Genomic DNA, 16,421 nt, shown 5'->3' with positions numbered 1-16,421 from the left:
CTTAAAATTCTTATCTTTTAACTTGGGCAATAAAATCCATCCTAGTAGTTAGGAAAGATTAAATTTACTGATTGTGATACCTATCTTTGTAAACTTCACTTTGTAAACTTCAATCGAAGTTTATCGAGCATGTGCTTTCAGACTGTGCTGGGCAGGTGGAACACAAAAAGGCACCGTGGTGGTACCTTGGATCTTGGATATAACTAGAGTGTTCTTCATGATGCCAGAATAGTTTCTACCAAGTATTTATGAATGTCATTTCAGAAATTGTTCTTGGATTCTTTTATCTGAAGAATAATGAAGGAGACAGTGGGCAGGAAGCCTTCGAGGCAGTTCTCCCTCGATGATCGGCTTTCTTCTTGAATTCTGCAGGGATTCCTTGAGGTGCAATGGGGTCCATTGTCCAGAGGTGCAGTACACCTTCTAGGCTCTCTTGGCATCTTCACAGTTTTAAAGTGCTTTTATGGGAAACTTGGGTTAAGTTTTAGAAAGTTACGTCAGTATGTGTTTCTCAAGTTTTCTCAGTTCATAGTGTGACCTGTTTGCTAAATTCTGAGAATCATCCCCACTTGTGTTACTCAGAGAACAGTGTGCAGGGGAATCCAGCAAGGCTCTGCTGTGGTGCAGGGGCTTTTAAAAGTCGAGGAGACCGTGGGTTAGCAGTACGCCAGGATTCCCTGGGTGTTTGAGCATTTAGAAAACATGATGCTCCCTATGTCAAGTGCATTAAATGTAGTTGCTTAGTCAAATCATGCAGGTCTTCACTTGTAAAAATCACGAGTCCTAGTGTCTGATTCACCTGTATAAATACAACATTGTCATTGCTAGAAAAATACATGAAAAATATGTTTGTAGCAAATACTTTGTTATCTTATTTGGTGAGAAATAGTTTTCCCTGTTTGAGAAAAACTTCAAAATGAGTTTTATTTTTCTGTTGCTTCTTAAATTGATATAGCTATCCTCGTGATGTTCAGAAAACAACTTTAGACAAATAGAATTAAGCAGAATTCATTTGAGCAAAGAAATGTTTCATGAATCAAGAGGCAGAGGAAGTGCTCCAGCTCACTGCAGTTGTAGCTATATTTATATCCAGGGAACAGGAAGTGACTGACGAAATTACCTGATTGGCTGCCCGTCACCTTTGCCTTAAATGATCATATTTTGGCAGCTTTGACCCTCTGGTTGGCTGGTGGTCTAGATGTTGTGATTGGTTGAGGCTTGGCTGGTTGTTGAAAGAGTATACTTTCAGGTTAGGTAGCACATCACATTAGGTGACAGTTCACCATGTATGGAGAAACCTTTAGACCAAATTTAAAATGTATGGAGACAGCCTTAGGCAAAACTTAATTCATTTTGACAATGACAATTTATGCTTTTAGAAAACCTATTGTACTCCAATATTCTTTATAAAGTGATATTCATGCAGGCAAATTCTATGCACTGGGTTTTATTTCTGTTATTCCCTATGCCATGCATGCAATCTAACAGATCACCAGAGAGAGACTCCAGACTACATTTTACATCTATCTCATTGAATGCAGTTGATATTTTCTCAAGTGATAGCAATATAATTCTACATGCTTTCTTTTCCTCACTGAACTTAACAATTGCTCACAAAGAAAAAAGTACATGTAAAATATGCAATTCAGAATCTTCTGATGGTATATTCAAAGTATAATATTGCTCTTAGCCAAAATATCTCAATGCATGTGTTGGAAATCAGTAGCTCACACTAGCCATGCCAGAAAACAAGAAGAGGTGGCCTTCTAATGAGAAGATATGTGGAGGGCCTGAAAGTGAAATAATTACAATATTGATAAGAAGGGCAGAGGAGCAACCGAACACACATGTGAAAGAGCTTCCCAGGATGGGAATGATTCCAAGGTCTCTTCAGGTTTGGACACCAGAAGCAGGAAGTCTTCATAGATACCAGCTAAGCTCCTCGGGTGAAAGACCTCATAGATAACAATTAGACTGATCCGGATTGAAAACCCCACACCTTCCTGCAGTTTTTATACACCAGGACCCAAACAGTAGAGGAGTAGAGTGGAGGGACATGCAGGGTTCTGTGGGTTATAGGTTGGGGCCATTTCCTGTGATGTTGAAGACACCAGGCAAAGAGGAGGAGTCTCCATGCCAAAATATTCCCCGGTCACTTGCACTGCAGAGGTCTCCACAATGGAATTTTTCCAGCTTACTGCTACAGATGTTGCTTTTCACGTGCCCTGTAGGTCACTCTCATCTGAGCACCTGGCTCAGACTCCAGCTGCCTTATTCTCCATGAACTCTGTGCAGTGACACTGAGAATTTTAACTACATCAACATCTGGGCACAAAATTCACACTGCCTCCATGTGCCTGTGCCTAAGGAACCCAACCATCAAAGGTTAAAGCAGCTTTGGGGTCCTGGTGCAGCCGTACACCTGGAAAAACCAGAAAACATGGGACATGGGCTACATGTGGGGGCTGTGGGACCTGTTTTATATCTTCTTTAGGGTGGCGGTTCCGACTGTGGGCATAGGTCAAAACCGGTCACCTTTAAAATAATTTAAATTCACAGGAATTTCACTTTGTAAATTATACCACAATACAAATATTGTATATATCTTTTTAAAAAATTAAGAGAGATGAGTTCCTTGTGTCCTCACTTACCTTTCTGAGCGATTGTCTCCCCAAAGCTGCAGCCTGTTTGTTAACCGCATGCCGATGTTTTCCCCGCAGACAGCTGTGATGCTCCGCTGGCCTCTGCCTTGCCCCTGTCCTCCTTCAGCAGCTCCTCGGAGCTATCCGGCAGCCACGGCCCTGGGTTTGCAAGGCTTAATCGGAGAGATGGTGAGTCTGCTTTTAGCTTCTTACTGATCCTTGCCAAATCTTGTTAGATTTTGCTTTAATGAAATGGTTGTAATTTATTGATGCTTTCTAGAAGGAACTACAATTCTAAATAAGCATATGTGTTCCCATTTGAAACCCTTGAGGATGTATTTGGTACGAATCAGTAGGTCACTTTTGCTCCATGAATTGGCTGAATTGGCTTGGTACGGTCTTTGTGGGCTTTGGAACAAGTCCCATGTGATTTTGACAGTGTCTGGGCTTTCTGTATAATCATTCAGCACTGAAGTATTTATGGAAGGCTTTGAAATCTGCCATGCCTTTTTGTTTGTTTGGTTTCCTACTACAAGTATAAATTTCTTGTGTATGTTGCTCCAGATTATTTAATTTGCCTTATTTGGATGATAACATTGGCAGAATAAATAAGCAATTGGAAACTATTTTTTATTGTATTTTAACTACAACTCCTAATTTATTTGTCAATTGATTCTCTTACTTGATTCCCTGTGTACCGCCCACTGAGGAGGAAAAACCATATAATGGTTTATTCATGCTCCAGCATGAATATTAGCTTAGGAGTGTGTTTTCCTGTACGTATGTTTAAAGAGAAGTGTAGAAAATTGAATGTTAACTTTTTGTGTGTGGTGATTTGGGTGTGTGTTCCCTAAAGGTCCAGGGTTTAGAGGCGTGGTCATCAGCTGATCATTCCGTTGGGAAGCGGTGGAACCTTAAAGAGGCAGATGCAGGGGAAAGTTATGTTACCAGGAACATGACCTGAGCGGGAACCTCAGCCCCTTCCTGTTTCTTTTCCCTTTGCCGAAGTTGTGATGTGAGGGCTTTTCCCACCATGGGTTCCACCTTGATTTGCCGCTGTGCTCCAGGCCAAAGGCAGTGGGGCCAAGTCACCATGTACCAAGACCCCTGAAACTGTGAACCAAAGCAAACGTTTCCTCTTTTTAATGTGATTACCTCAGGAATTTTGTTCCAGCATGGAAAAAAGTGTATAAAATATATTAGATGTAGGGAACTTTAAACACCATATACAGTGTGACAAGGCATCATGCTGCATTTTTTTTCTAAGTAAAACCTAAAGTAAAATTTCTTTGAGTAAGTCCTCAGGGAATTGAATTTACATAGTTAACAAAAAACATTTTAGGCCTATATGAAAATGACACAAGAAGTATGCACTATGAAAACTTTGCTTTTTCTGTGGTATCTTCTTTCTTGTTATTTGGGCCCTTTTTCTCTTTCACTCCCTCTCTTGTATTTCCATTATTTGAGCACATTTAGTGCATTGCACATTGGGTCAAATTAATATCTCATGGCCTTTGTTATAGGAAGGGTGGTTCTCAAAAATGAACAACTTAATCATTTTGCTTGAATACATTTACATTAATAATTTGCATATATGCAAATAATGTATAAATTGGCAAAGATCACATGAGCAAGTACATTTGCTAAAACACATTGAAGCCTGTTAATTTCATTCATTGCTAAGATTTCCCTGTGCATGATTTTCCTGCAGAGTCTAAATGACTGTTTTCATTATCACTGAGATAGTAATTGACATGAGACACAGGGAATAAAGGAGAATAAGGGTCATTTCCAGCCATAGCTCTTCTTAATGTCAAATCATATTTCATATTAAAGTATATGACTGTGAAGATTATCCATCACTGCAGTCATTTTTATTCTTGGCTTGTGTTCCTGCAACTCATATTATGCAAAGCCAAGATATTAGTCTTTATTAAATTTATTTTCATGTGGATAGAAGAAAAACAGGCTTTATTACTTGAGTTTGCTGTCAACTGAGTTTATTACAAATTTATTGTCATTTTTGTATTTATTGTCCAGTGGCTTGACATTTTTCTTCTCCCTTATGATAGCCTGCCATATTCAATGAAAGAATTTGAAATTGGGAGTGACCTATTGAAGGTTACAGATTATCTCTAGTGTTTTAATATTCTTTATTAGATTTAGAATATTTTGTGGATGGTTGAGTAGACAAATGTTCTGACCATAAATAAGTAAACCAACAAATGAATGACCCCGTGCCACATATATGAAAGCTTTTCTCCAGTGGATTGTAAGCTACCCCACAAAGCTACATTTCACAGAGAGAAAACAAATAATCTCCAGGTGTACAGCTGGGTAGTTTGTTCCCACGTGATGTGAAAATTCTGTGAAAACAGTCGTGATCATTACTGAAGCTCTGGCATGAGGGATGCCGTACTAATGAATTCCATCTGACCGATTCGAAGTGCTCGAAATCAACACTTTGGAGATGTCATCATTCAGGCCTCTTAGATATTAATAAACTAATTCTTCCGGTTTACCCAATAAAGAATGAAGTATATTAACACAAGTTAATGTACTTATAAAACCAACGTATTCTCTTTTTGGGGAAAAGACTCAACTTTTCCATAAAAGGTTTCATAAGTTAGAAAGCATAATACAAAGTTACTTTGCACTTAACAAAACACGGGGCACATTAATTAATTCAATATGTTTTTTGTTTCCTACATTTTAATAGTTGGTGTTTTAGTATAACTTCAGTTTTAACATGTCAGTAAAATCTGCATTCTTTTAAAAATTGGCACACAGGGACTGCACATAGCAGGGTGTACAGTGTGATAATGTTGCACCGGCCTGCAAAGTATGGTGATCAAATCTGGGTAGATAGCATTTCTGTCTCCTTAATCTTGTAGCATTTCTTTGTTTTGAGAAACTTCAAAAACCCCTCTTCTATTTCTTTATAAAGTATGTGATGAATTGTTGAAACTAGAGTTACCCGACCGAAAGTGATTATGTTTTAAACCAAAATCAGTGCTGCTATTTTAACAGACCCACAGTAGTATTTACAAGCAAGGGGGACCTCGGGGTGAGAAGTAATCACACACACACCTGCAGCTGGCAGGCCTTGAGTGAGTGTGCAGTGTGCTGTAATGAATGGACACCCAGCGTCTTAGTTACATTTCTCTGTTTTGATGCTAGTGTCAGAGAAACTCAAGAAGGCACTGAAATGTTTAATTATGTTAATGGAGTATGTTTATTCTTTTTTTTCTTATAACTATTTTGGGGTCACTAACTGAAAATTTCTCAAAGTTAACATATCGTTTAAGTGTTTATTATGAGAATTCAATTGATATCCTAGCACATAATAAATTCTTAAGACTTTTGAATGAATGAATGAATGAATGATCTATATTAAGCAAATAGATTTTACATGATATATAAACCCAATTACAGGACTTGATGAGTGATCAATAATTGACTTTCAGGAAGTGAATTATGCACTCATTGCTGCTGGCTGCATTGTACCTTATAGTAGGTTGATCAATATTTTGTTGAGTTAGCAAACAAACAAAGGTAAACTAGTTTTACTTTTGCTGTCAGGTCTGCCTTCTCATTTCTGAGTCAAATGAATCTGTAAAGATCTAATGCCTTATCTTAGGCAATTTTGAAAGCTAATGAATGCTGTGATTGTGTTTAAGAAATACAGTCATTATCTGTCCTGTGTATAATTTCTTGTGTTGGCTACAGATACAAATGTATATGTATGCACGTAGTACCTCTGCCTTCTCTGTGTACGTTTTATTAACAGATTAAACTAAGAGTTTATTTTCCCCCCTTTCAAACTCCCTCATCCTTATGCCGGTTGTGATACTGATAAACCCTTATAAGACAGACAAAATGCTCACTTTGGTATTTTCTTTCCACAATACCTTCACGTTTTTTAATGCAAAATGATAGGCTAGTGTACAATTTGTTTATAAGGGGAAAATGCAAAATATCAGAGAATTTTTCTGCTTCCTCTTTATCCATGGTAATTTATTGTTATATTAAAACCTGAAATGTCTTCAAAATTTCTAAAAGCCAAAGAAGTTGTCTTACCAATAGCTAAAATATTGTTCATTTTCTTTAACTTTACTGGTCCTATTCAAAAGAGGCCTCTTTTGTGTTGGAGTCAGGTTTCATTGTTTTTAAAACGTTTGTTTTATTAATACTGTACATGTTCACATTACAGAGTAGTTGCATTCTTTGTGTTGTTGTAGACACATAGCAGATCTGGACTCCTTCATCATCCCCTCCATCTCCTCCTTCTATCTCTTGATCACCTTCCCATTTGAAAAAAAGTTCCTGCGCCCTATATGTATGTTTTGAGTTTCACCTAAAAGAGAAACCACACATAGGTAAACTTGTGTGTCTGATTTATTTCAGTTAAGATTCTGATTTAGGGTGCATCCATTTTCCTACAAATGACTCAAGCTTATTCTTCTTTCTGGAAGAGTGTTATTCAACTTTGCCTTCGGCAGCACATTTTCTTCATTAATTGGTCTGTTTATTGGCATGTAGGATGTTTCCAAGATTAGCTATTATAACTGTGCTGCTATAAATATGGTGCATGTATCACTATAATACGATACCTTTAACTCTTTTGGGAAGATCACAAGAAGGGGAATAGTTGGGGTCAAATGGAATTTCTAGTTTCAGTTTTTTGAGGAATCTTCATGTTGATTTCCATCATAGTTGTACAAGTTTACGTTCCCTCCAAAAATGTTCCTTTTTCTCCACAGCCTTGCCAGGATTTGTTACTTCATTTCTTGATGATAGCCATGCTTTCTTGAGTAAGATGGAATCTCAGTGTACTTTAATTTCCGTTTCTCTAATGGCCAGAAATGTTGAACATTTTTTCGTGTATTTATTGGCTATTTCAGTGTCCATTTTTTATTTTGTCTATTACTTTGGGATGTCTAATTTTTTTTGAGTTCTTTATATAGTCTAGATATCTGTCTTCTGTTCAAGAAATAGCTGGCAAGACTTTTTCCCTGTTCTATAGGTTGTCTTTTCACACTGTTGGTTGTGTCTTTTGCTTGGCAGAAAGTTTTTTGATTTGGTTATTCCATTTGTTGATTCTTGATGTTTTTTTGTGCAACTGGGATTCTGTTTAGAAATTTGTTGCCTATGCCTGCGTGTTCAAAAGTTTTACCTTTTTTTTTTATCTTCGAGTGTTTCTGTTTTAACATTTAGATCTCTGATCAGTTTTGATTTTAGTTTAGTACTTTGTAAGACATATGCATCTAGACTCAGTATTCTGCATGTGGATTGCTAGTTTTCCCAGTAACATTTTTTAAGGAGGCTACCTTTACTTCAGTGTGTGTTTTTGGGCCCATTATCAAAGATCAGATAGCCGAATGTGCATGGGGTTGTTTCTGCTCCTCTATTTTGTCCCTTTGATCAGCGTGTCTGTTTTTGTGCCAGTACTATGTTGTTTTTATAACTGAACTTTGTAATATAACTTCAAATCTGATATTGTTTTGCCTCCTACTTTGCTGTTCTCATCAAGGATTGTTTTTCCTATTCTGTGTCTCTTCTGATTCCATACAAATTTTAGACATGTTTTCTCTAGATCTGTGAAAATGATGTTAGTATTTTTGATTGAGATTGCAGTCTAGATATCAGTTTTGGAAGTATGGCCATATTAACTATACTGGCTCTGCTTATCGCTTTAACTCTAGTGGTTCTGTCTATCCAAAAATGTGGGATACATCTCTCCTTTTTGATGTCCTCATTTATCTCCTTTTTCAGAGTGCTGCAGCTTTTTGACTAGAGCATTTTCATATCCTTGGATAGGATAATTCCTAACTATTTCTTGGTGCCATTGTGAATGGTATTGCTTTCTTAATTTCTTTCTCAGTGGGTTCATTATTGGTGTACAGAAATGCTATTATTTCTTGTGTGCTGATTTTGTATCTTGCTACCTTGGTGAATTTGGCTGTCAACTCTAGGACTTTTGGGTGGAAATTTTGGGTCTTTTATGCAGAAGATCTGCATAAAATCTGCAAATAATGATACGTTGACATTACTTTCCAAGCCTTTTTCTTTCTCTTGTCAAATTGTTCTGGCTAGTGTTTCAAGGACTATATTGAACAGAAATGGTGATGGTGGGACTCTTTGTCTTGTCTCATATTTTTGGCTAATTCTAACTAATCTTAGATTGGTATTATTCATGTTATCTAGTAGAGGTTGGATACATTTTTCATGTTCTTTTGTTCTTTTTAAGAAATCTCTAAACAATTGACCATTGACAATAGCTTTATTTTCTAGCTCTGATATTCTGTTCTCCCACTGGTTGCTTTGCTGTCCGGACTTTGGATAGAATTGTTAATCTTCTGAATCTCTCTTTGGTACCTTTTTTTAAATCTGTATTTGAGTTGGCCAGAATATGGAATCTGTGGCATAGCATTGCCTTGGGGCAGATGTGGTACAGAGATTGCAGCTGCTCTCTGGGTTTAGTCTTAAAGATATGTATATGGAAAATGTCTCTTCTCTCCCATTAAAATCATAGATAGAAGAAAATTTTATACCTTAATGCAGTGAGTTATATCTCATGAAACTACAGCTGTTTTATATTTTCTCATGTTGAAAATTTCCACCTCAAGTTTTTCCTTCTTTTATTATCTCTGTATTTCTTCAGCTGAAAACCACAATCAATTTTATGTCCAGAAATTAATCCACCACAGCTTTTCACTGTGATATTTCCTAATCAAACTATTGTAGACCTTCTGTGTTTCATGTCCACATAAAGTGGACATTGGGAAATACAAGAGCTTTGGGTGGTTTACTGACTGGCAATGAATATGAGACAAATACTGGGTTAGTTTTTGTTATTGTGATGAAATAACTGAGAAATCCTCTTATGAAGAGAAAAAATTTATTTTGGCCACAAGTTTGGAGGTTTCAGTTCATGGTTGTTCAGGACCTGTTTGTTTAAGTGTGAAATGAGGCAGCACACATTGGCAGGATTGTGTGGCAGAAAAAAACCACTCACCTTGTGGATGGAGAGCTAAGAGAGGAAGAGGATGGAGACAGAGTTTCCCAACCTGCTTTAAGGGTGCCTCTCCAGGGATCTCAGGCTTTCTCTCAGTGCCCGCTCCTCATAGGCTGTGCTGCCTCCCAACATTACCACCTCGGAGACCAAGCCTTTGTCACGTGAGCCCTCAAGATACATTAGGTAGACTCCAGTCTCAGTAAGTGTATGTGCCACATGCAGAGAAAGAACGGCCAAAGGTTGTCTTTATAAGACACAATGATCAATTTGTTAAAGTATCCATCTTCCTGGAAGATAAGAGAATATAAATACAAAATAGTATCCATGAAAGTTGAATAATTTGTGAGAAAGACACAATTTTTAGTCAATTTATAGTCATCAGTCCATGCTCTACCTTTCCTTCTCAAATGCCAAATTCTATGTATTTTCTCTTTAAAACATTTCATGCTTGAAAACTTTCTGTTTCATTTCCATGGATTTTACCCCCATACAGTTGCATCTCGTCTTACTTAGATGCCCTTATGTGCCCCATGGCTGATCTACTTTCGATGTTTTCCTTAGTTAAACAAATTCCTGGAACAGTCCTCAGTTAACCTCTGAAGCACTGGTCTCTTCTGGTCTCATGCTCACTCTGCAGGTCTCAGACACTAGACCTGCAGAAAGCAGCTCTCAAACTGCTCATGTCTCCCCATAATTAAGGATTGATTTAATAAATCTAGGACAAAAAGAAACATACATTTCAAAGAATAAAAAGGGGGTAATTATGATTTGGCTAATATTTAAATAAAACAACATAGGATGTTTCAATGAATATCCTTGTATGTTTTTCAGTATATATATACTATCATAAATTGTATTGGTCACTGTCCTGTCCCTTGGACAAAATACCTGACATCTGCAACTTGAAAAAGGGGTTTATTTTGGCTCATGTTTTTGGTGGGTTCAGCTACTGGTTGTCTGGTTCCAAGGAAGAAACAGCGTGGTTGAAAGGCTTGGTGGAGGGATGCAGCTTACCACACTGCAGTCAGGAAGCACAAAGAAGGGAGGAGCTGAGGAGAAGGATAAACCTTTCCGAGTCACACACCAGTGACTCACCCCTTCTGCTCAGACCCCAACTCTTGAGTGTGAGATTTTGAGGGACATTTTAAATCTAACTGTAACATTCGGCCATCTTATTATACAAAATGCATTTAGTCCAGTCCAAAAATCTCCAGGTCTCAAAAGCAAATCTTTTACCTGTGAGCCTCTCCAAAAGTACAAAAGGAAAAGTAAATACATCCAACATTCAATGCCACATGGTAAACATTCCCATCCCAAAAGGGAGATAAACACCCACACTTAGCAGGGCAAACATTAGTCCTATAACTCCAAATCCAGCACTCACAGAGAAGACTGGATGACATGAATTGCAAAATATAGGCTGTCTTTTTCATATTTTTGAATGTATTATTAATATTTATATTTTGAACTCACACTTAGCTCCTATTGCTGAATTTCGTCATGTTCCTGCCTCATGAAAATTATCAATGTTCAGATGATTCTTTGATGAACAGCTGTGAAGATGATAACAGAAGCATAAATTTTGGGACATAAGTTAGAAAACATCCTCTTTGACTGCTATTGAAATATAAAACAGTATTTAAAAGACCCTTATTAAGTAGCCTAGGTAAAAGTGTCAGCCTGTAGTAGTGTGAGCCAGGGTGCTGTACAAGGACATGCAGGATGAATGTTGGAAACTGGACCTTCTCTGGCCAGGGCTCCCCTTGTCCCTGGCTTCCACTGCCTGCTGTGTATTTGTACCAGAGGGGAGCACAATTTCAATCTTTGCAACTTGGGTAAAGTATTCTGCAATGAACAGAATGGTTTTCAAATGTGAACTTGGTGAATTTTATGAACAAAATGAGGAAGTGAGACTCAGAGTATCAGAGCTCAGTGATAGAGCACTTTCTTAGCATGTGTGAACACTGGGTCCCATCCCCAGGATTACACACACACACACACACACACACACACACACACACCTCAACCATGTGACCTTCAAAGTGGCTCATCTAACACTGCAATCTTCTATCCAGCCCTATCATAGCCCAGAAACATTTCAAATCCCATCATAAAGTTACTGTGTCTCTTGAGAGGGCTAAGGAATATGAGCCTTAGCAAATCTGTTTAACAGTTTTTTGATCTGATCATTCTTGAAAGCTGTTGATGCAGTTAGAAGTATTTTTCCATTTACGGATGAATACTTTTGTGAGTCATGCTGCAAGCCAGCTATGGGTACAAAAGAAACAGTAGCAGATACATGGGTTGTGACATACATCAGAGGTTGTCTTGGAAAGTCATTCTTGCCCCTTGAATCTCAGAGATGAGCTGTGGGACGTTAATCTTAATGAGCATCCTGATTGGGAGGAACTGTGGCCATCGAAGGGCAAAAGGAATGGACATGTATATCTGGTTTGTGCAAAGAAGCTGACAAGTAAAATTTGTGTCAATCCACATTATAGCTAATGGGTGGGTGATGAGGAAACTCATAACTAACTGTGCTAATAGGTATATGACATTTAAAATAAATATAAAAACTTTCCACATGACACTGCTGATTCCTGTAAAGACCATTTCTGTGTGCAGGATGGTATGTGTACAATCAATGTAAATGATCCATGATTCCAAGCTCATTGTTTTTTGTCTGTCTGTCAGTTTGTTTTTACTAGTGCCTCAGTTTTTCCTATTAACTAAGGTTGTCATGAATCATTCTGTGCAGAGAAAAGGTGATCACTTCAGAGACAGTGAAGTAAGGTAGCAAATCTTCAGTTCTTAAGTCCAAATGCAATTCCTAAGTTTAAGAAGTAAAATTTTTGAATGAGAATTGAGCAGTACCATTTTGTGCTGTCCCATTGCTATAATCTGAATGAGGGTATTACTGATAACAGTGTGCTAGTTTTCCTGCTGTGGTTGGCATTGGCATACTTCAAAGGCCCATGGGTTAAAGGCTTGGTCCTTGGGGTTCTTATTAGGAGATGGTGGACTTTTAGGAGTTGTAGCCTTATGGGAAATCCTTAGCATTAGGGCATATTGTTGAAAGAAATTGGGGGACCCTGGCATCTTCCTCCTCTTTTGTCTTCCTGGCTCATGAAGTGAGTGCTTTTGCTCCACCACGTACTCCTCACATAATGTGCTGCCTCGCCAGAAACCAAAAGCAAGGGGATCTCTTGACCATGGACTTGAACCCCTATAACCATGAGCCAGACTAACCCATTTCCTTTTATAAGTCAATTACCTCAGGTATTTTATCATAGTAATATGAAGCTAATGCACCCATGGACTAGGAAAACCCAACAGAGTTGGACCTTAGTATGGGATTCAAACATGCTGGGTCCTTTAGTTGGTATCTTAACGGAAGCCTCCAGTGAAGTTCTGATGTCTAAGTGTGTACCTCCAAAGGTCTAGCTGAGAGGAGGCAGCCCGTCCTCAGGATAAGTCTGTACAACATGCTGGTGATAGCACACATTAGCGACAGGATGGGACACTCTGGACCAGCTCTTCGGACCGACTCTTCTAACTAGTTTTAGTCTCAAACAGAACTGAAACACCCATTAAAAACCGTTGGAGTTAAGGAAAATGAAGTTGGAGTTTTTTCCTCTTCAGTCTTTCACTGTAAATGTTATACCTGCTGTCTGGTTCTAACTGATTTGGTCACGTGGCAGGCATTCAATATCTTCTGTACCCCACACGTCCACTTTTTAGGCCAGAGCATTCTGATGTAGAAGGTGAAATAAAGTTTTCTTTAAAGGGCCAAAGTAGGATATACATTCTTACACCATAGTCTCACATTTCCCTCACACTTGTCCGCAGTATGACCAAGTACATCAAAGATACAGTATAAACTCCAATAGTTTCTTTTTTCAAGATAACCAGACTTTGCATTTTATGTGTGATATTCTGGTCAGTTCAGTATTTGACTGCCAGATGAATGTAGTAAGATAACTCTTTGTACTTTCTGTGTATGTAAGATATTCAGATTATCTACCAAAATCACCAATGTCGTTCCAGCAGCCTGAACCTATACATTAGATTTTTCTACATAATAAATAAAGGGTATTACAGTGAATTCACTTACTTCTTACTTCAGAATCTATAACTTCTAGTGAAAAATTTTTACTCTACATTGAATCAGATTATTAAATTAAAAATTCTTATATTGGAAAAATGACCCTTCAGTGGTTTATTATGGCGTGTAATATGTAACTATTAGAGATTTTTGTTACTCTATACAAGATTCCAAACACAACTGAGTGATAAATTGAATTGTTTCGTATGAGGAAACTCTGACAAATGATAGCTATTCTACACATGTGCCACTAGTGTTTATTCTTTTACTAGCTGGTGTCCATAGGGATTGTTTCTAGTTTTTTTAAAATCATGAATAACATATCCATGAAAATTGAAGTTTGAGTGGATGTGTATTTTTTTGGAGTGGAATTGTTAGGCTGTATGTCCACTCCAAGACTCAACTGTCCAGAGCCACATCATATTTAGCAATACATCTTAACAATAAAAGAAAGTAACAGATACTCCATGGTGTCTTCCTACTTGCCTTGTTGATTAGTGTTATAAATTATCCTTATTTAGGATCATCATCGTGCTCCTCTCTAGAATTTCCATCCTATTCTCTCACACCTGCATTCTTTCTTTCAAAACTTTTGTCCTTGTTCCTTTTCCTGTTAAAAACAGCCAGTGATGCAAGTGATAACTGTCACACACGACTTGGCAAAGATATGAGCTTGAGTAGGAAGCATCCTCGTTATCAGAAGTGACTTGAATTACTCAAGAGGCAAGGGACACTGTATTTTCCACCATCCTGTATTGACGGCTTCTGCTTCTGAAAAAATGAAGAACATGTCCCTGTCCTGTTCCTCCTGTATATACATATAAAAACAGTACCTTATGTATTAAACAAATGCCAGTGAAAAAATTGAGAAGAGAAGAAAGACCAGTTAAAAACCCGAGGATCAGAGGATTTTACAGGAATGAGGACAAATCCATGGCTGCTATACCTCATCATAAAGAGAAGCAGTGAGGATGGGTGTTGTGGTGATGGTTACCGAACTTTAACGTCACAAGCTGATTGAGAATCATACAAATACATCATTTCCTGGGTTCTGATATTGCACTGTAATTATATAACATGAAATTATTGGGGAAATGATATGGATACACATCTCTTTTCTGCATTCTGTTTACTATTTTCTATAAAAGTAATTATTTCAAATATAAAAATTAAAAACAACATTGCATTTCTGGATGGTATTTTAATGTGTGCTATAAAACTGATGTGTCATGACCAATGACAGGGGCTGGTAAATCACAACAGTGGGTTCTGTAACTCACCGTCCTACCTTAGTATTAAAGTCAACATTAAAGGATGCACCCGAATTTCTGCAGCACATATACATATGTGTCTATTCTCTCTCACAGCAATACTTGGCAACTGGATTGTTTTTAGGTCGTAGTATTTTCTTCAAGGAATTCATAGCTTTGGTGGAACACATTTTTCGTTAATTTTATCTCTATAAACTTATTTGTCAATGGTACTTACATTATTGTAACATTTAGAGCACATTCCTATTGCATTCACATGGAAAGATTATCATACTGCACCAATAATAATACACCAGTAATAATAAATACTTGTCTTTCTCCATACAAAGTATATTTTTTACAAAGCAATTTTACAAAGTATATTCAGTTTACCTGCATGGCCTCCTTAGTGAGAAAATAAATGTTTTGGAGGAGGATGGACTGCAGATGTTTAGTTGACTGGCTAATCTGTCACATGCAGGTGGCTAATTTGCTATTCACTGAAACTGTTATTTCTAAGCATTTCACCTTGAGTTTCCTCCCATGATACCAAGTGACATTAAATAAGAAAGAAAAAGACAAAGAGTGTTTATCACTCCCATAAGAAAACAAACTACCTGGGAAGTGGAATAAAACACACGGAGAAGAGTGGAGTCAGCTTCAGGGCCCTCTGACGCTGTTCCCGTCTCTGACCCTGTGCCCGTTTGCATGCCCGCCTCCTCTGTCTCATTATTTCTATCATCAAACAGAGACAAGGCCTCCCATGCTTGCCAGAGTGAGATTATGTGTCTTACCAGATAACTCACTGGATGAAGGAAGAGTGCACAAGGAACTCTTGTGAACTCTTATTGAACTCTATGCAGTTACGGAGAGAGGAATGAAACTGTACCTACCATAGACCGAGAGAGTGGCGATGCAGAGGATACAGCTTTTCTTTTTTCCTTTGATAGAAAAGTGTGACTACCTGACGTGAAGCAAATACAAAATTGTAACATACAGTCAGAAAACTTATGGGGCATAATTCAAACAGGTTATGTATAAGGGCAGTGATTGATAGATACATCATATTAATATTTTCTTGATTTTTAAAATGATATATTTATGGGTGTATAAATTAACTGCTATTTTCTTCATTTCATAAACAGATTCTATAAATCAGAACCACTGAATGCCTTAAGAAATGAAAAATGACAGCGTGAACGGAAATATCAGGTGGCATTCTCAGCATACAATGTTTGCTTCAAGGTTTTCATCTTCCCTCCCTTATTTTCCATTGCAAAATAAGTAGCAAAGCTTTACTCATTTTGTTAGAGATCTGCAGTTCAAAAATGGATGAAACTCCAGATGAAACAGGTGCCCTTCGTGTGGTCATTCAGGAATAAAACAGCCGCAAAGCTCAGCGCTCT

General features: G+C 37.7%; 1 protein-coding gene and 1 long non-coding RNA gene across 4 annotated transcripts in view; one reads left to right on the top strand and one right to left on the bottom strand.

Moving 5' to 3' along the window:
- LOC100725022 (contactin-associated protein-like 3) overlaps positions 1-16,421 on the top strand; it is a 233,507-nt gene that overhangs the window by 91,205 nt on the left and 125,881 nt on the right. For all 3 annotated transcript variants that reach the window (XM_063227348.1, XM_063227351.1, XM_063227350.1), the window contains one exon: positions 2,721-2,831. In XM_063227348.1, the coding sequence (XP_063083418.1) occupies positions 2,721-2,831 (111 nt within the window). The remainder of the gene's footprint in view (positions 1-2,720; positions 2,832-16,421) is intronic.
- Positions 9,527-15,737, bottom strand: LOC134471187 (uncharacterized). Its single transcript, XR_010040496.1, has 3 exons — positions 15,633-15,737; positions 11,134-11,213; positions 9,527-9,947 (listed from the first exon to the last, which is right to left on the bottom strand). It is a non-coding gene; the product is annotated as an uncharacterized LOC134471187 (long non-coding RNA).

Source organism: Cavia porcellus, unplaced genomic scaffold, assembly GCF_034190915.1.
Source record: "Cavia porcellus strain 051 isolate PalLab524CR breed Dunkin Hartley unplaced genomic scaffold, mCavPor4.1 scaffold_17, whole genome shotgun sequence".
In the NCBI taxonomy this organism is placed as follows: Eukaryota; Metazoa; Chordata; class Mammalia; order Rodentia; family Caviidae; genus Cavia; species Cavia porcellus.
Note: the sequence above shows the minus strand (reverse complement) of the source record. Positions and strands in the feature narration are given on the sequence as shown.